At 37.5% G+C, this 18,808-nt stretch overlaps 3 protein-coding genes across 5 annotated transcripts in view; 2 read left to right on the top strand and 1 right to left on the bottom strand.

Annotated features, from left to right (window-relative positions):
* ACSM3 (acyl-CoA synthetase medium-chain family member 3) overlaps positions 1-8,715 on the top strand; it is a 34,523-nt gene extending 25,808 nt beyond the window's left edge. Inside the window, exons 8-14 of the mRNA XM_012644995.1 lie at positions 194-317; positions 1,600-1,680; positions 5,449-5,550; positions 7,078-7,205; positions 7,306-7,405; positions 7,941-8,060; positions 8,458-8,715. Of these exons, the coding sequence (XP_012500449.1) occupies positions 194-317; positions 1,600-1,680; positions 5,449-5,550; positions 7,078-7,205; positions 7,306-7,405; positions 7,941-8,060; positions 8,458-8,544 (742 nt within the window). The 3' untranslated portion in view covers positions 8,545-8,715. The remainder of the gene's footprint in view (positions 1-193; positions 318-1,599; positions 1,681-5,448; positions 5,551-7,077; positions 7,206-7,305; positions 7,406-7,940; positions 8,061-8,457) is intronic.
* Positions 7,917-16,520, bottom strand: ERI2 (ERI1 exoribonuclease family member 2). Of its 2 annotated transcripts, none has more exons than XM_012644993.1 (9): positions 16,458-16,517; positions 14,585-14,652; positions 14,416-14,499; positions 13,767-13,894; positions 13,083-13,239; positions 12,137-12,237; positions 11,476-11,557; positions 10,802-10,890; positions 7,917-10,610 (listed from the first exon to the last, which is right to left on the bottom strand). In XM_012644993.1, the coding sequence occupies exons 1-9, from the start codon at positions 16,478-16,480 to the stop codon at positions 9,285-9,287; spliced, it is 2,058 nt and encodes a 685-aa protein (XP_012500447.1). In that variant the 5' UTR covers positions 16,481-16,517; the 3' UTR covers positions 7,917-9,284. The 2 variants fall into 2 exon arrangements, with proteins under 2 accessions (XP_012500447.1, XP_012500448.1); XM_012644994.1 differs by having other exon boundaries at positions 8,458-9,772; positions 16,458-16,520.
* A 71-nt stretch (positions 16,521-16,591) lies between these two features.
* Positions 16,592-18,808, top strand: part of LOC105810933 (putative RNA exonuclease NEF-sp) — a 32,807-nt gene continuing 30,590 nt past the window's right edge. Inside the window, exons 1-2 of one of the 2 annotated variants that reach the window (XM_012644991.1) lie at positions 16,592-16,646; positions 16,970-17,111. In XM_012644991.1, the coding sequence (XP_012500445.1) occupies positions 16,974-17,111 (138 nt within the window). In that variant the 5' untranslated portion in view covers positions 16,592-16,646; positions 16,970-16,973. Of the gene's footprint in view, positions 16,753-16,969; positions 17,112-18,808 lie in introns of both variants that reach the window. The other variant, XM_012644992.1, reaches the window with a different exon arrangement.

Genomic DNA, 18,808 nt, shown 5'->3' with positions numbered 1-18,808 from the left:
AGGGAGAAAAGAAAAATAAAAATTGATATTTTAATTATCATTTGATAATGTTAGAATGGTTTATTTTGTATTGGGGAGAGGAATCAGGAAGAAACTAAAATACATTTTATATTGAAGTTCATTAGAAATCATCCTAATTTCTACTTCTCTCCATTTTCTCCCCTAAATCTAACTCATTATGTTTTTTGAAAAGGTATAAATTCAAAAGCTTAAAGCACTGTGTGAGTGCTGGGGAACCAATCAACCCTGAAGTGACTGAACAATGGAGAAACAAGACAGGCCTGGAAATCTACGAAGGATACGGACAAACTGAAACGGTATCTAACCTCACTGAAAAGACAGGGCTGAACTCGATTTAGTCCAGATGAATAAAAATCCCAGCGTCTATTATAAACTTACGATTGTTTCAGAGATAGGGAAGGAGTGTAGTGGTTATTAAACAGTTTAAAAAACAAAGCTTGAGGGAAGCTAGTTGCAAAAAAGCTCAATAAAAGATAGTTGTTTAATAGCCATCCATTGAGAAAAACTGCTAATAACTAACCAATCAGGGTGAAAGCGTTACATTATTTTTTTAAATGAAAAAATACTGGATCTACCGAAAGAGAGATTTCCCCCTTATGTGATAGGGAACTTTTTTAGGGCTCTTTCACAATGGAAAATGCTGAGCTCTTTGTTACTTGAGATATTTAAGAGTTTGCTGGACAACTCCTTGGCAAGCATACTCTAAGAAGGTTTTTTTTTTTTTTTAAAGAGCTCATAAGAATAAATAGAAATTCTATAGGAAATAAATAAGAACAAAAGTGGTTATTTTGGAGAAAAGGGTGGGATAAGATGAAGCAGATGAGGGAAAGATTGACAGAAACTTTTTACAGTGTGTCTTTTTATAATGCTTCAGTTTATGAACCATGAGAATGTATTACCTGGCCAAACATTAAAATACCAAAAATAAAATAAAAACAAAAATTGAAAACTTTATTAAACAGAAACAGCATAACAAGTATCATACCAACATGAGTACAAATTTAATATACTCATGTTTTGGCTGGGCCTGGTGGCTCACGCCTATAATTCTAGCACTTTGGGAGGCTGAAGAGGAAGGATTGCTTGAGGCTAGGAGTTTGAGACCAGCCTGGGCAACCTAGCAACACCCTGTCTCTACAAAAAATACAAAACTTAGCTGAGTGTGTTGGCATGTGCCTGTAGTCCCAGCTACCCAGGAGACTGTGGCAGGAGGATCGCTTGAGCCCAGGAATTTGAAGTTGCAGTGACCTATGATGACACCACTGTACTCTAGCCCAGGCAACAGAGTGAGACCCTACCTAATAAATAAATAAGTAAATAAACAAATTAATAAATATATACACACTCATGTTTTAATATGGATATTTTAGTTATTATGATTTTATTATGTTGTAACTTTATTACATATGTATATTTGTATATTGTCTATCCATATACTCCATGAGAGCAGAAACTGTTTATTGAGCCTGAGTCATAGTAAATTCTCAGTAAGTATTTGTTGAATGAATGCATGGTGGATGAATGAATCAATTTTAAGTTACTTGTAATGTTACCTTACTTTTTATTCTTCTTAACTAGGTGCTAATCTGTGGAAATTTTAAGGGAATGAAAATTAAGCCTGGCTCAATGGGAAAGCCTTCTCCTGCTTTTGATGTTAAGGTGTGCACACCCCCTTCCAGGAGCATGTTTAACAACCCAGTCTGTTTGTGACCTATCCCCCACCCCGTATACACTCTCCTTGTTTTGGTAATGATTCCATGTTACTTCCATGATACCTTAATCTCCATGAAAAGATGAAAGTGGGTTAGAAATGTTAGCTTATTGGTCTCCATTATTTTGCAAATACCTATGTTGTACCATGCAGTTCTTTAACAAATATTAACCCATTTAATTCCCAGAAGGAACCCATGAGAAACATACTAATATTAAAATCATTTTATAAATGAGGCACAAAGAGGTTAAGAAACTCACCAGAGGTCACCTAGCTAGCTAGTAGCTGCTTGAGTTGGGATTCGATCCTAAGCAGTCTGGCTCCAACATCCATATGCTTAACAACAACACAACACTGCCTCTTCAGGTGAGGGAGGTTAAGACCTCCTGAGGAGATCAGCTAGGCCACAAGAGCCTACAGTTTATAGTGGCTGCAGCACTCTCCCTCTTTGCCCCCAGGACTGCCTGGACATTTCTAGGCTTTTAGTAACCACTGCCATTACTGCCATCTGATGCCCAGTGGGCATTCTATTTCCCCATCAGCATACTTTGTACCAGGGTTAAAGTTGTTCTCAGCTCAACCAAGCTTCAAAGCTAAGTATAGCCAAAGGAACTTACACTAATAAAGATGATCCTCAACTTATGATGGAGTTACATCCCAATAAACCCATTATAAGTTGAACATATCCTAAGTTGAAAATGCATGGCTGACTGGGAGCTGTGGTCACTGCTGCTGCCCACCATTACGAGAGGAGGGCGATTTCTAATGAATGGTTTTTGCATGCACACTGTCCTAAAGTTGGAAAATCATGTCAAACGGTCTTAAGTTGGAGACCATCTGTATGTAAGAGAAAGCAATAGCAGCAAAAAATGAATGCATTAACAGAGTAGAGAGCTCTTAGATCAATGTTTCTCAAGCTTATCTGATCATAAAAATCATATAAGTATTTGTTAAAAATACTAATTCTCAGGCTCCTTCTCTGCAAAATCTGATTCGGTAGATTGGAATGGAACCTCAAAATCTGTGTTTTTAACAAGCACCCCAGGTAATTCTTCTGATCAGGTAAGTCTGAGAGAGTTTAGATGAACTTGATTGCTGTTGTAACTGTTTATAGAATAAACCAGATGTTAGGTCCTTTTCCTCACTTTGATCTTGTTATGGGAAACTTGTCCAAAGATAGGATTGCCTAGTGGTTCAAGTATATCTCTGCTGTTCACTAGCTGAGTGTCTTTGGGTAAGCTGTTAAAGTTCTCTAACCTTCAGTTTCCTAATTTTTAAAATGGGGAGTAGGGTGACCAACCTGTCTCAGCGTGCCTGGCAGTTTTGGCACTAAAAGTAATACATCACAAAGAATGCCACCTCCTACCCCCTGCCACCTCAGTCCTGGATGGCTGGTAACCCTAATAATAACAGAACTGACTTCATAGCTTTCTTGTGAGGATACTATTAAATGAGATAGTATCTTTAAAGAGCATATCAGAGTGCTTGGCACCCATTAAAGGTCCAAGATAAATGCTGCTATTATTATTCACCTCTCCCTCCCATTCCCTTCCTTTGAAAAGCTTTTCTTAAAAAAGAAATGGTAGGAGAACCCTAGTTATATTCTTAACAACAGTTTATTGGTTAATAGGCTGCCTTAGGTTGGGGAAAGAAATATTGATAATTAGGCATGACCATGTGTGCATTACAGGTAAGCTGACATTTCACATAGCTATGTTCTTTTTCTTCCCCCCTTAATAACATTTCCTAACATGCAAGGCTATCAGGGTCTCACAGACATAACTGTACTCACAGTGATCCCAATGGCAATGTACCCCTGCTGGGCCCTCACTAATTATAGCCCAGTGGTTTTCTGGAGCAGTTATCTTTGAATGTAAAACTGATACAGCTGAGAGGAAAACAGCATTCTGCTTGCATCCCCAATCATCATTGCTACCTTCATTTTTAACTCTTCCCCAAGGGCTGTTATTACTGGGCTTCTTGTTACTTAGCTAAGGGCATCTGCAATAACATTCTGGCATGTGGGGATGGCTCCAATGAACTGAATATCAGATTCCAACAACTTCAAAGCCCAATGCTTATAATTTTCATGTTTAAACATTTTAAAACCCCTTGAACAATGAGGAACATGATTCTCCCCAGAGACGGAAGATTTTATCTATTTTCCCATCTACTAAAGAGTAGTCTGTGATAAGTAATTGGCACTCTTAACATATTACCTTTCCATGAATATTTCCTTTATACCTAGAGCCAAATATTTCTTTAGATGACTGGTGGGAATTTATATTTTTTTTATTTGCAAGAGCTTAAAAGGAAGTTTTTACATTTAGAATTCCTTTGTCATTCACATTTCTCATTCAGCACAAAGACCATTTCCTTCTGGAAAATGCCAGATGAGTATTATACTTATTCTCCATGCAAGCTACACCTCAGATTTGAAGGTATTAATACCTGGTGGCATATAAAAACAGAGTAGAGTTTAATACTTAGAAACAGCTGAAAGTCATTTAGAACAAAATCTGGTTTGTAAAATAAGCAACCAACTTGAGTAGTGCTAATCTAGATTTTTAAAAATTGGATTAAACTCCCTAGAGACATTGCATAGAGGAGTGTAATGATTAAAAGCATATGATATGGAGTGTGATTGCTGAGATTTGAATTCCAGCTCAATCATGTACTATGTTACTTAAATTCTCTGCACCTCAGTTTCCTCATATGTAAAATGGGTATAATAATAGTTCTAACCATATAGGACCATCGTAAGGATTAAAGTACATATAAAGGTCTGGGCGTGGTGGCTCACATCTGTAATGTGAGACCGAGGTGGAAGGATGGCTTGAGGCCAGGGGTTTGAGACCAGCCTGAGCAACATAGTGAGACCCTGTCTCTAAAAAAAATTTTTTAAAAATTAGCTGGGCATGGTGGCACATACCTGTGGTCCCAGCTGCTCGGGAAGCTGAGGCAGGAGGATTGCTTGAGCCCAGGAGTTTGAGATTACGGCAAGCTATGATAACACCACTGCACCCTAGCCTGGGTGACAGAGCGAGACCCTGTCTCAAGAAAACAAGCAAACAAGCAAAAACAGTACATGTAAAGTATTTACAGCTTTAGCATTTATTACTTTGCATGTAGTAAATGCTTAGTAAACACTAGGTACTATCAGGTACTTAAAGGGAACCCTGAGGATTGGTGAGAATAAGACAGTAAGGCTTTGGCTTACTCACCACTGTCTCAACCAGAGAACATTCCCTTTTCCTGTTCACTTATATTGGGCTTCTGAAGTAAGGTTTTGTATATTCCACAGCTAAACAAAGTTTAAAAACTAGTAATGAAGATATTTATTGAGAGGAAAAGACATTCAAAATATATTGCTAAATGATAAAAGCAGGTCGTAAAACTGTATACTATAAAGCAATCCTATTTTTTCCACGTCAATATTGTCTCAAAGGATTTCACCAAAATGTGATTATTGCAGGTGGTAAAGTTTAAGAAAATTTTTATTCTTCTTTCACATTTTGGTAACCTGTATTTGATAATATTTATGCAACATGAATTTAAATAAATATATATATCTTAGGAATTTAAAGTCTACTTAAAATGTTTTTGAAGTCTGCATACTTAAATGGCAAAAAACAAAACAAAACATGCAAAGTTAAGGTATAAGAATTGATGTTAAATAAAAATTCCCTTAAATAAATTGTTCTGTTTTATCCTAGATTGTGGATGCACATGGCAATATTCTACCTCCTGGAGAACAAGGAGATATTGGCATTCGAGTTCTACCTAACCGACCATTTGGCCTTTTTACTCATTATGTAGTAAGAGACTTATTATTAATAAATAATCTCTTATTTTCTATTTATTTCTCAAAAATGCTTGGTAACTGAAAGAGTGTGAAATGCCTATGTGGGCAGAGACAGATTTTTCACACAAAGATTAGGATATAAAGATGTAAAAAGAGAGAGAAAGAGAGGGAGAAAGAGGAAGAGAAAGAAAATGGCATGGTAAGAACAAAGGTAGAAAGGTGTTGGCAGTTGAGGAAAAGCTGTTCTGGCTTTTAAAAGGTAAAAATAGTTGTTTTTTCTTTGTTGGAGACTGATAACAGAAGCACCTGCAAAGCTGTTCTTTATTTTTTCTCTTTTTTCTGTTAGGCCAGGTTATCTGAGTCCTTGAAATGTGTTGCTGACAGGAACTGAGGCAGAAAGCTGGAGAGGGGAGTTTGCACCCCTACTGTCCGCTTAGGGCTCTTCAAGGCTGAGAAAATGAGTTAGGCCTCAGGTGTTTTAATTAAACAAAACAAAGGGGGTAATTGTGTTGTTTTTTTCTTTAAAGGGACAATTATATGTTGTGAGTTTATTTTCCTTACCTTCTGTTTGGAGTTTATTTTTCTCTTAGATAGGTTATTAGTAAGGTCACCTTGCAGTAACTATCCCTATTTGCTACAAAACACACCAAGCTAGGTACTTGGCCCTTTATTGAGAGGTTCATTGTCCTGAATAGTAATCCCACAGACAGGTAATCGAAGAAACACCCAAATGCTTCCTAAAGATCATGCTGATTGCCTGAGGCTACATCACTGTTCCAAGCCCAGAGGCAAAAAGAAAAGAACCATAAAAAGGAGGCAACCTGTTAACATCCGTTGATCGTCTCAATTACCAAACAAAACACACTCATTTTTCTGAAATTTGATCAGTGTTCTCCATTCTGGAGAGGAGGGAGAGGAATGGAGAATGGGGCAGTGGGATTAAGTAAATTTCTTTCACTAGAGGCTTTCTGAGCTCCTTAATGTTTGCAAGCAGATTTTCATCTCTAATCACAATATACAAGTTACAGCAAAGTCTTCATCAATATAATAACAGGTTCAGATTCTTCTTGCCAGTGAATAATATTTCATTCATTTTCCTTATACCAGAGTTATAGAATCATTTGTTTTTATGTAAAACAAAACAAAAGCCAACACAAACTGTCTGCTTTTTGAATTATTAGGTGTCGGTGCTTTCTTATAACTTGGAGTATTCACTTCTCTTTTCCTACCAGCTTTAGATATTAATCAATTAGCAAAAGATTTAATTTAGCCTAATGCTCTGAGATCCTACAATACTTATTTTGTGATCCATCTAAAAAAATTCTCAGGATGGAAGCATGTGTAGTCTTTCTAGTTTACCTTTCTTCTGTTGGGCTAGCTCCACACTGGGATTTCATCCCTATTTCACACTCTGGCTCTTCTTCATTCTAAGCCTTCTCAAAAGAGCCAAAATTTTCCTTTTCCTTGAACATTTAAAAATCTAATTGATCATAATTGTCAGATTCATAATAATATTAACAAAATACTATTTGTTTTGCAGGATAATCCTTCAAAAACAGCTTCAACTCTACGAGGCAATTTCTATATCACTGGGGACAGAGGGTATATGGATAAAGATGGATATTTCTGGTTTGTTGCAAGATCAGATGATATCATATTATCTTCTGGGTAATTTTCTTTTCCATTTTTGCATGTCTATGTTAACTGATCATCAGCGTTCTGGAACGAACTGCTCACCTTTATAAATTACTGCCATATGCCTTCCTAGTTACCGAATTGGACCATTTGAAGTAGAAAGTGCCTTGATTGAGCACCCTTCGGTTGCAGAGTCAGCTGTTGTCAGCAGTCCAGACCCCATCAGAGGAGAGGTAAAAGACCTGATTCATCTCAACTTTATAATTTGTTGGCAATCTAATGCATGCTTTTAAACAGTAATTCACTGAAACAGAATTGCCCAAATGATTCATTCACTAAAATGCAAGTCAGATAGAAATTCATTTACTAAATGCAAGTCAGATAGAAATATGCTACTCGGAAAATACTGCTACTGAATAAGACTGAAAAATATATATTAGAAAGAATGTGAATCCTTTCCATGGAGGAGTGGGGCAAAGATAGCGTGAATGCCAATAACCCAGGCGCACATCAGGATGGGATGCCAGAAGTCAGCTGGATAGAGTCAAGTTGTTACCCAGAAAGTCTGGAAACCAACAACGTCCCTGGTATAGTTGAGGAAGATGGGCTGGCATCAGATATCAGGGTGGCATCGGGGAGCAAATTCTGTTAAACACTCTGGCCCACCCCACCGGGCACTTAGATTCCCAGTTAAAGGAAGCAAATAAGCCATACTAAAACATAAAAATACATAACTCATCTTCTTGGTGTTTCAAATATTTATTTTAGGTAGTAAAGGCTTTTATTGTTCTGAACCCTGATTACGAGTCACATGATCAAGAACAACTTAAAAAGGAGATTCAGGAGCATGTAAAAAAAACTACAGCACCTTACAAATATCCCAGAAAGGTAGGCATTCTAATTATAATGAATATTTTCTCAGAATTCTAGAAAATTTCAGCTGTTTATTTTTTCCTTTTAATGAATATTCTCTTCAAACATGCTACACCAAATGTTCCAAACTGAACTAATGACATATAGATAAGAATAAGAATCTTTGAAATTAAAATGAAACCACTAACCTAATTTGTTTGGTCATTTGGTTTGCTGGACTTGTAGCAAATACTAAATATCAAGAAAAATCTCCTCGACAATTCCTCCCCATCCCTTTTTTGATTGTTACTCAAAACCTACCCCCAGTGGGTGCCCTAATTCTTTCACCCAGAATTCAAATAACTGCAATATAATTGGCTTTTATCTAAAGATGAAAACTCTGGGTTAACTTTCTTCTCCTTGATATCAACAGGTAGAATTTATTCCAGAGCTGCCAAAGACTGTCAGTGGGAAGATAAAAAGAAATGAACTAAGGAAGAAAGAATGGAAAATAGTTTAGATTCATTCCATTAATTATTATGGTATCTATAAAACAAATATTGTATCTATAAATCTGTAGAAACTGCAAGATAAAAAAATGTGGTAGTATGCTTAGCAACCATTGATTTAAAATTTCTTGTGGTTATGACATCAGGGCTGAATTTTAAAATGAAATATTTGGTAAATCCCTGTGCGTTAGTGTCAATGTTACTATAATTTGTTAATATAAAAAGAATGCCATCAATTGCTGAGGAATTTTTAAACGTATAGTGTAGGAGGATTTTCTGAACCAAATCTCTGTCCCATTGATTTTCAAACTTTACTCAAATAATTCTTCTGATATGTTGATATACAAGTCAGAACCTATGTTCAAGCCATGAAGTAAAACTAAACAACTTACAGAAGTTTTTAGAAAAGTAAAAAATATTAGTTAGAAGATTACTGTAATTCTCAAAGTACAAGTATCTACTTGAAAATAAACTAGGAATTTTTATCACATTTTTGTTCAAATAATTTAAAAATAGTTTAAGACTTGTTTCAAGGCCAAACTATAAAAGAAGGATATCAGTCCTTGTTGCTTATTATATTGAACCTATTAATAATAAATACAGTTTACAAAATATTTCATTTGTGGTTCTTTAAGAAAGTATGATAAATTCGCCAACCATTAATATATGAAATATAAATAGTGTAAAACATTACCATAATATTCACGTTTGGGAATTCAAGGAACAATTAGGATTCATACATGAAAGTTTATCAATTCCTCATTGAAGGCCTGAGTCTCAAAGAATTTTTAGTGGAAAAACTTAAATTTCTGTCATGAATATGGCTTGTTTCTGGAGAACTAAAAGTGAGTCCCTCTGTAGAATTAGATAGAACTACCCTGTTGGCTTTTTCCTTTTGAAGTGTTTGTTCCCATTTGAAATAACCACAACATTTTCTGTTTTCTTGGTATTTCCCAATAGGGCAACAATAGAAGACTTTTCCATGGTTTGGTCCATTATTAGAAACAACCAGTCTCTTAGATCTTCGGCCACACTTGCATAAGGGAGGTGTCACTTTCCCATTCTTCCAAGGCTCTTGTAGGTTAACCGTAGATGTTAAAATAGAGGGGAGAACCTTCCGGGAAGAACTTCTTACTGGGAGGCAATCGGATGATGTAGGCTTTTCTTCATGAATACTGAAGGTTTGTTTTTTTGCTGGTGGAAATGCTGGGGGATCGGATGGATTCCTTTTAGTACCACCTAAGAGAAGAGGATATTTCCCCAAAACTAAAGGATGAGCTGCATTGGCATTAACACTGTTGAAGGTAGTTGATTTGTGTTCAGGTAACTTAAAGGCAAAAACATCTGAATCTGAATCTTTAGCTTGTTTTATATTATAAATAGTAGTATGAGGACTCTTATACACAATAGACTTAGAAGTCTCAGATTTTTGAGGAGTTTCTTCTATGCCTCCCAAGTTTTCACAACTTAGCATTTCTGATTCTTTTAAAACCATTAATCTTTCTCCAGAATTAAATGAAGTATCTGAGTCACTAATGGGAATTGTACAATCCATATTTTGCTCAGGCTGAGAGGCAGGCAGTAAAACTACATCCTCCCAATCAGTCAACATAGGTAAACAGTCAAGAGCAGAACTCATTTCCATATCAGAAACATGATTAACAGATGAAATGGTGGTAGAAACAAGTACCAACTCTGAACCTATTGAAGACTTAGATTTGGTATTAACTGCAAGATGTTCATTTTTTCTTTGCTTTTGTATATAGATGGGTGAATTCAAGGTAGGAGACTGCAACTGCCCCAGAGAAGTAGAGGACTTCATATTAAAAAGAGACAAGCAGCTTTTGACATTGTGAAGACCTGCTTTTACAGTCTTTACTTGTAATTGATCCTGCTGTACGGGAGAATTTGCACAAATTGACTCCATTTGAACTTTTTCATGAGAATTTATTGTATTTTTAGGCTCCCCATCATATATGCTGGGACCCTGTATGCTAATGTTGCAGGCAGATGTTTCTTCAATTTCATTTGTATTCAAATTTCTGGCCATAATGCTGGGAATCTTCTTAGTGGAAACCTATGATTCCATAGACAAATCCAACAGCTTTACATACTGTACATTCATAATTTCTTCAGTACACATTATATGACAAAAAAGAAAAATGTCATTGATTTATAAATGATTTCACACATGCAATCTATATTTCAATGAACCTATGACTACTTCTGGAGTCTGAGATGACAGAATAGAGGCAAGACACCACTAACCTTGTTCAAGGACCTTGTAATTTTCATTAGGCAACCATCCCTGATCATTTTCCAAGCAAGAAAGGCAGTATTCCGAGAATCATCCAACCCTGAGAAAACAGATATCAAACACTGAATCTAATGGTACTAGTATAAAAAAAAAAACAGCAAAAAAATCACCACTTAGAAACTGGGGCATAGTGTTAGTTTTATGACCATCTATTTATTTTAATCATGATAAACTGGTTTTGTGGAAAGCTGTGGCAGCATTACCAATGAAAAACAAGATCTACGTTTACAGAGGAAGATGTGAAAAGTTGTTAGACAATTCCCTAACATGTGACCAACATTCTGTAGGGACTATGATTTGTGAGCAATCTAATAGTCTTGTTCAGTTTTTCAGTAGGCCACTGTATCATTTGGGCACTGTAGTCTCCCTTTTGGTTTGGCTAATTCCTTTCATTCTCTTTAGCAACTAGAAATCCACTAGATGGCAATCTTTATCTTAAGAATAGTTTATGAAAAGTGATAATTTGAAAGTTTTAGAAACAATTTGAATTGTATAGATTAGGGGGTTGTTTTTACATTGAAGGATATCTCTTATTAATGACATTACCAAAAAATGAAATGCATCTGGAAGATTTTATAAAAGCCAAATGACTTACATAATAAAATGATTTTTAATTTATACTAACCAGAATGTTCTCGTCCTGAGAATTCTATCCCCACTTCCTGCAAGGCACCACTTAGTCCTTTTGGTTTTCTCCTATAGAAAAGCTGATCAAATAAAAGAAGACATATCTAAAAAAATAATTACTATTTGAAAGGCTATGTGTTAACCACTTTTGATAATTTTTAGTTCTATTAGATTTGGAATGCGCTCATTTTTGTTGTATTGTTTTTATTTTTTTTAATTTTTTTTTTTTTTTTTGAGATAGAGTCTGGCTCTGTTGCCCTGGCTAGAGTGCTGTGGCGTCAGCCTAGCTCACAGCAACCTCAAACTCCTGGGCTCAAGCGATCCTCCTGCCTCAGCCTCCGGGGTAGGTGGGACTACAGGCATGCGCCACCATGCCCGGCTAATTTTTTCTATATATATTTTTTTAGTTGTCCAGATAATTTCTTTCTATTTTTAGTAGAGACGAGCGATCCACCCGCCCCAGCCTCCTACAGTGCTAGGATTACAGGCGTGAGCCATTGCACCCGGCCTGTTGTATTGTTTTTAAATACTTTAAGAAATGTATTTATGTGAACATTCAGAAAAAAATCTTATTTGTAGAAACGCGTACCCATGTGTGATAAAATTTACTAATTTTTCAAAAGAAGGAAAGTGAACATGCCCCCATCTTTGGCTGTTACCTTGTAAGTTGCTCTGAGATCAATCCAAGAATTTAAGAACACAGGTTTTAACAGCTGTTTTCTTTTACACTCATACTCCAGGCAAACCCCCAAGTCCCAGTCTGTATTAAGTATATTAAAATAGGACAAAATCAATTATGACAGCATTTTTTACTTATGCTGCCACCATTTACAAATAGAATGTTGGAAGATGATATAAAATAGAACAGTAAGATTTAGTTGCTCTGCTAATATCTAAAAATTATTCACTTTACATAACTTAATATTAAGAAACTAAGTTTTTAATCATGAAACTAAGTCTCAAAATGATTTTTTTAAAATCCCAAAAAAAACCCCCTATTTCAGAAAGAATAAAGTATTAAATTACAAGGCTTATATTTCCTGTAGTCTAGGAAAATATTTTTAAATAATATAATTGAGAAACCAAACATTTAGTAACTGGAAACCAAATAAGACTATCAGTGCTATGCTATCAATGGCATGGTTGTGCTATCAATGACTATTAATGGCAATGCTATATCACAGTCATACAAAAGACCTACTTTAAATGGCCCATTTTTTTCTTGATGTCTACATTTGTAAGTATCAAAATATAAAAGCAAACGATGTAAGCTGAACGAAGACTCTTTTTATTCAAGGCTGTAGGAAATAACATAATAAGAGTTTTTACTAAATCATCTTTGTCTGGAGTCAGAAGAAAGGAGTAGAAAATCTTTCTGATTCTTAAAGTTAAGGCTTAAAATTTTAACATATCCCAGAATGGTAATTTTAAAAATATGAATTTACTTTTCTTGGTTAACATCTGCTAGGCACTTGGATTTCTTTACCTTGTCCAGGAAGTTAGGAAGTATAATTCTAGGTTAGTAAGTATAAAACTACAAATAAAGCATTACATAGTGTTAATTCAACCCATTTGTGATTTGATAGGTATAACTTATTTTTTTACCTGACCAAGTAACAAATGCACATAATTTTACGTCAGAAGTAGAAGGCTCTGAAACCCCAGTAGCAAAAATAACTTTCTTCTGTTGCTGAATCTTTTGAATCCATTTACAGAACTGAGATAAGCAAATCTTCAGAGGGGCCCCTTCATCAACTTGTGCCTGAAGAGAGTCACAAAATTGGAATTCAACAATCAATTCCATAATTATTGAGCACATATTATAATAGGGTAGGCACTGTGAAAGGATATAACAAAGAGGTTCTAACTGGCAAAGAGTTTAGCTTGTGAAAAGATGTTAAAACACAAGGGAGAGAAATAATGATGAGAGCTTGCCAAGGTACGAAAATTCAGGTTGATAAATCTAAAACCACACAAAAATATAATCATTAAATCTAGACTGACCAAAAAAAAAAAAAAAATCTAGACTGACAGAAATAAAAGACAAATTTGATTCATTTAATTTCTGTAAAATAAATTTTATCATTTTTATAACACTATTCTTTTTTTTTTTTTTATCTATTCCTGAATCCCAAATAACACTATTCATTCTAATTTTTAAAGATTCCAATAGACTTCTGGAGGGTAAATTACTTCTCCTAACACTGAAAAAAATCTAATTCCAAATGGTATATAGCTTTTATTTTCTTTTTGAAACTGATTTACTGAATTTTAAAATTTGCATCATACCTGCTTTATGCCTGTCAGTTCCATGCAAAATTCTGAAAGAACTGGATATTCCTGAGGCTGAACATAAGCATGGAACTCAGATTCAATGTCTCCAGTTGATGTGTTCAACAATACCGCTGGAAATTCAACTAAATGAAAGAATTATCAATTGACACTTGAACATGAGTACATATAACTTTTAAATTAATGCTGTAATCACCCTAAATTACATATATTACCATCATAATGGCATTATTAAACAGTTTCAGTAAAAGCATATTAAAATGACCAAAGCAGTATGATGTAAAGGTTATAATAGAGTTATACCAAAGAATAAGTCAAAATATTGAAGTTATATCTACTAAAAAAAACCTCTTAATACAATTAAATCTAAAGATCATACGGAATTTGAAATGCGCTCCTTTTTTGCAAAGGTATTTTTTTCAGTTTCTATGCCATTGAGGTTTTGTATGTAATCCTAAAACAATTATTTTATATAATGACACATTTAGATATTTGGGATTTCTTCTTTTTTAGTTAAGACAGGTTTTATATTAAACTACCAAATCACAGATCATCTTGTTTTCTTACAACTATTGTTTGGTTTATGTCTATAAACTTTAAAGAGACTCATCTAGTGCTAGCTTTGGTATTGGCAGTCCTGACTTACTTATTTCCTGGCTACGGTGGCACTTCCCATCATTCCAGCATGTCGACTCAAAGTCAATGACAATTAAGTAGTCAAACAACTGCTCTGCAAAAGATCAAGGTGTATTTATTCTTTACCAATGTTGAAAGTGCAAGGCTAAAAACGTAAAGAAACTAAGCACACTACTTACTGGATTTACTTCTTTCTAGATTTCCATTTGCTGGTGCAATTGACTTTCTCCTAATTAATCCAAGCTGCCTAAAAATGTAAAACAATCCAATATGATCAATGAATTCATTCACACTCCTGTTTGAATAGACTACCAAACTAATGGTACCGGGGATACAGCAAAACTCTCTTTATTAATGTATTGTGACTGAGAGGAAATTGAACTAGACTTTGGGTTTATCTGCATGGGCCTCAAAAATATGTATTTGCAAACTTAGGCTAACTGTACCTCCTCCACTTATTTTACAGTTGTTAAAGTAGGTTTTGCCTAAAGTTGCCTCCTTAAATATTTTAACCTTGGACTCAAGATTTTTTCGTATATAGTGAGCCGTAACCTGATTGGCTATGTAAACAAACTGTAACTGACTGCTGTACCAATCACTGAGTTTTGCCCAATTACAGGCAGCCAACTGTTCAAACCTTGTTCTACATAAGGCAAACGCCAAGCTGAAACCAATCTGGCCATAATCTCACTTCTGTTTTCTGTCCATAAATCCTCTCCACCATGCCAGCAGTACACTGGGGTCACTCTGAACCTGTTCTGGTTGGGGGACTGCCTCATTTGCGATTCTTTGTTCAATTAAACTCTGTTGAATTTAATGTGCCTAAAGTCTGTCTTTTAACACAGTAATCCTGACCCAAATGATTACAAAGGTAAAAATGCACCAAAAAGTTTACAGTATTTTTGCCGTTGCATTTTTGAAGCCCTCGCTACATGTACAGCACAGTTCTAAGGAAATAAAACAACAGAGCGTGTGGTTCAGTCTTCTAACTTAAAAATCTGAGTAAAGAAACACGATATCCATGGAACCACTGCAAAGTAATCTCTGATAAAGGAACCCCAAAGGCAATATGCTAGAGTCCAAAGAAAGGGAAGAGCTTACAGAGGTCCTAAGTGCAGCCTTTAGTGCAGGTGAGGCAAAGAACTTTGATGAGTAGATAGAGTTTTAACCAGGCAGACACCTCCTGTTGTGGTTTTTTGTTTAAGAGGTGATAGGGAAGAACCAGGATTTGGGAATAGTAACAGCTAGCATTTATTGCTTACTACATAGCAGGTACTTCCAGTGGTAGGGAACCCGCCACCTTCTGATTTCTTTTTTAAGCACCAAAGGAGGCAAGAAAAGCTTCATCTTTCTCTACTGCACCCCTTTTAATAAAGGATTTGTTCTGTACAATTTGGATTCAAAAGGCTGCACTTAAGGATCCAGAGGGCCACATGTGGCCTTAAGGCTGCAGGTTCAAAAAGCTAAGATAGATGGTGACCTTATCTACTCAACAACTGTAGGAAGTAGACAAAATTTTGCTACCTATATTTAACGGATGAGAAAAGTAATTCAGTGAATTTGCCAAAGAACACAGCTTTGGTATGTCAGCCCAGCATTGTCCCACTCTGCCTCCCTCGCTATTCACTAATACATTGCATTGCCTCTAGAAATCAGAAATGTGAATGGCATGTCCAGGAAATCAGGGAGAAAGTCACGATTTGTATTATGAATTAAACAGACAACTAGGAGGTGGTGGGGTGAACGGCTTGATGTGCTGCCTGGGACCTCCGACCAGTCTACAGGGCACTGTCACGTCCAGTCGTCTCCCGAGGCCTAGAATGGGCAGACATTGGCTCAAGGCCACACAGTCAAGAACCTCAGGTTCCTCAGCCTCGAGCTCCTTCCACCCGAGGCTCGCAACCGAGATCCAGGCAGGGGCCTTTCTGCCCAAGCTAGAGACTCCGGGGTGCGGAGAATGTAGGATGCCACCGCAACGCCATGTACCCAGCCCTGACGCGGACGCCAGCACCGGACCAGGAGCGAGCACCCGCGCAGAATCCCCTCACGTACCGCGCCAGCCGTTTGGTCGCCATTCGCGTCACTCCTTGCAGTTCGCAATCCAACTGCCGGAAGTCGCTCGACTCCCACTTCCGGTTCATTCAAACGCCCGGCGCGGCTGAGGAGGACGCTACGGCGGCTGAGGCGGCGACTTCTTTTGCTCTCCTCCCGGCTCCTGTTCTGCGTTTCCGGGGCTTAGGGGTGTGAGGAGTTGTTTCAGGCCGGGGAGCCGCTTGGCAGCACCCCTTTCCCTCTTTGCCGGTGGGCGGAGGCGCGTTGTTGCCGTTGGGGAGCCGTTTCGAATTCGGCCTCTGACGCGGATGGTAAAGCCGTTTGGCTTAGTGCGGTGCGGACGGCGGGGAAGATCGTTGGCACCTTCGCATTCTGGGGGGGCGGGGACGGCTCTGTAAACTGTGAATGGAGGAGCGGATCCCAGGGAGGTTATAAGCTGTCCGGCCCTTGCTGGTCTCCCCTCGGGAGACGGTCTGCCGGTTTCCTCAGCTCTAGCTGCGCTTTCTCCACAGCCTCATGGAGCCAGAAAAGGAAAGGACCGAGAGGCACCCCAACAAGGTCAGGAAGAGGAGGCGGGCCCCGAACAGGCTGGGCGGGGCCGCCGAGGCGATGAGAGCCGGTCGGGATCTCGAGGAGAGGCAGCCCGAGGCCAAGGTGAGCAAAGGGGAGCCCAAGGAGGCGGCCCAAGGCGGTTTGGAACTCCCAGACCCTCATCCCAACCGCCTTCCGGGGTCCCTGGACGTGGTCAGGCTCACCCATTCACTGGCCTCTCCGAACCTACTCTCTGATCTGTAAATGGAAACGATCAATAGAACACCACCTACTTCGGGGCTGTTATTGGCGGTTTAAAACTGGTATAGTACCTTGAACGTAATAGGAATGTTCATTTAACAAATAGAATTGTTTTACGTTCTAGGGATAACCCAGTGCAGGGAAACACAAAATTCCCTGCCCTTGTGCGATATACATTCTGGCAGGGGAGTGATAAGGCTGATCATCATCCCTGCCATTTATTGAGAGCTATATATACTTCATTCATCCCTTCAGGCATTCATCAGTTTCTTATTGTCTGCCATGTGCCGGACACTGACATAGGCACTGGGGTACATTAGTGATTAAACAAAGATAACTCCTCTAATAGGGCTTATGTTCTAGTGGACAGACAGGTGATAAAATAGGTAATGATAAATAAGTTATATAGTATGTTAGAAGGGGATTAGGGCTATGAAAAATTTTTTTCTTAAATAGAATTCCATTCAACCAGGGAATCACAACCTGAAAAAAAATAGAATTCCATTTTTTTGCCTATCAGATTGGCAAAAATATATTTAAATGTTAATGTAATGAAAAGTATAAGGAGATGACAATCTCTTTTACTTGTTTATTTCTCTACCTATTGGTCTATTTATTTATTTATTTATTTAGAGTTAAGGTCTATGTTGCCAGGCTGGTCTCAGCTCCTGGCCTCAAGCGAGCCTTCTGCCTCAGCCTCTCTGGTCACTGGGATTACAGGCATAATCCACTGCACCCTGCCATTTTTAGTTTATTTTTAATTTATTTTGTTTTGGTACCCCAGGTGGGACTCAACCCCACAATTCTTGGATTAGGAAGTCAACACTTTTTTTGTTTTGAAACATTCTCAAATTTAAAGAAAAGTTGCAAGACGAGTACAAAAGACTCCTCCCAGCCAATGTTATTTTTTTTAGAGACAGCATCTTGCTCTGTTGCCTGGGCTACAGTGCAGTGATGTCATCATAGCTCACCACAGCCTCAAACTCCTGGGCTTAAGCGATCTTCCTGCCTCAGCCTCCCAAGTAGCTGGGACTATAGGCGTGTGCCAGCATGCCTGGTTAATTTTTAAAATTTTTTTGTAGAGATGGGGTCTTGTTATGTTGCTTAGGCTGATCTTGAACCCCAGCCAACATTTAAAAGTAGTTACTGACACAATGTTCTGTTCCTGTCTGCACGCCTAAATATTTTAGTGTATATTTCCTATAAACAATCCTACGTAATCACAATGCAACCATCGAAGTCGGGAAATTAACATGGATGTACTGGTACCATCTACTATTCAGATCTCATTCAAGTTTTCTCTAGTTGTTTGAGTAATCCATTTTAGCAGTAGGGTCCAGTCTAGAATCATGTTAAATTTAGTTGTTATGTCTCCTTCAATCCAAACAGTTCCTGAGCCATTCCTTGACATTCATTACCTCACAGCTTCCCAAGTAGCTGGGGCTACAGGTGCACACCACCACGCCCAGCTAATTTTTCTATTTTTTTGTAGAGATGGGGATCTTACTCTGGCTCAGGCTGCTCTCAAACTCCTGAGCTCAAGCAATCCTCTCACTTCA

This window comes from Propithecus coquereli, unplaced genomic scaffold, assembly GCF_000956105.1.
Source record: "Propithecus coquereli isolate 6110/MARCELLA unplaced genomic scaffold, Pcoq_1.0 Scaffold223, whole genome shotgun sequence".
Classification (NCBI taxonomy): Eukaryota; Metazoa; Chordata; class Mammalia; order Primates; family Indriidae; genus Propithecus; species Propithecus coquereli.
The sequence above is the reverse complement of the archived record's forward strand: the minus strand, read 5'-3'. Positions and strand labels throughout refer to the sequence as shown.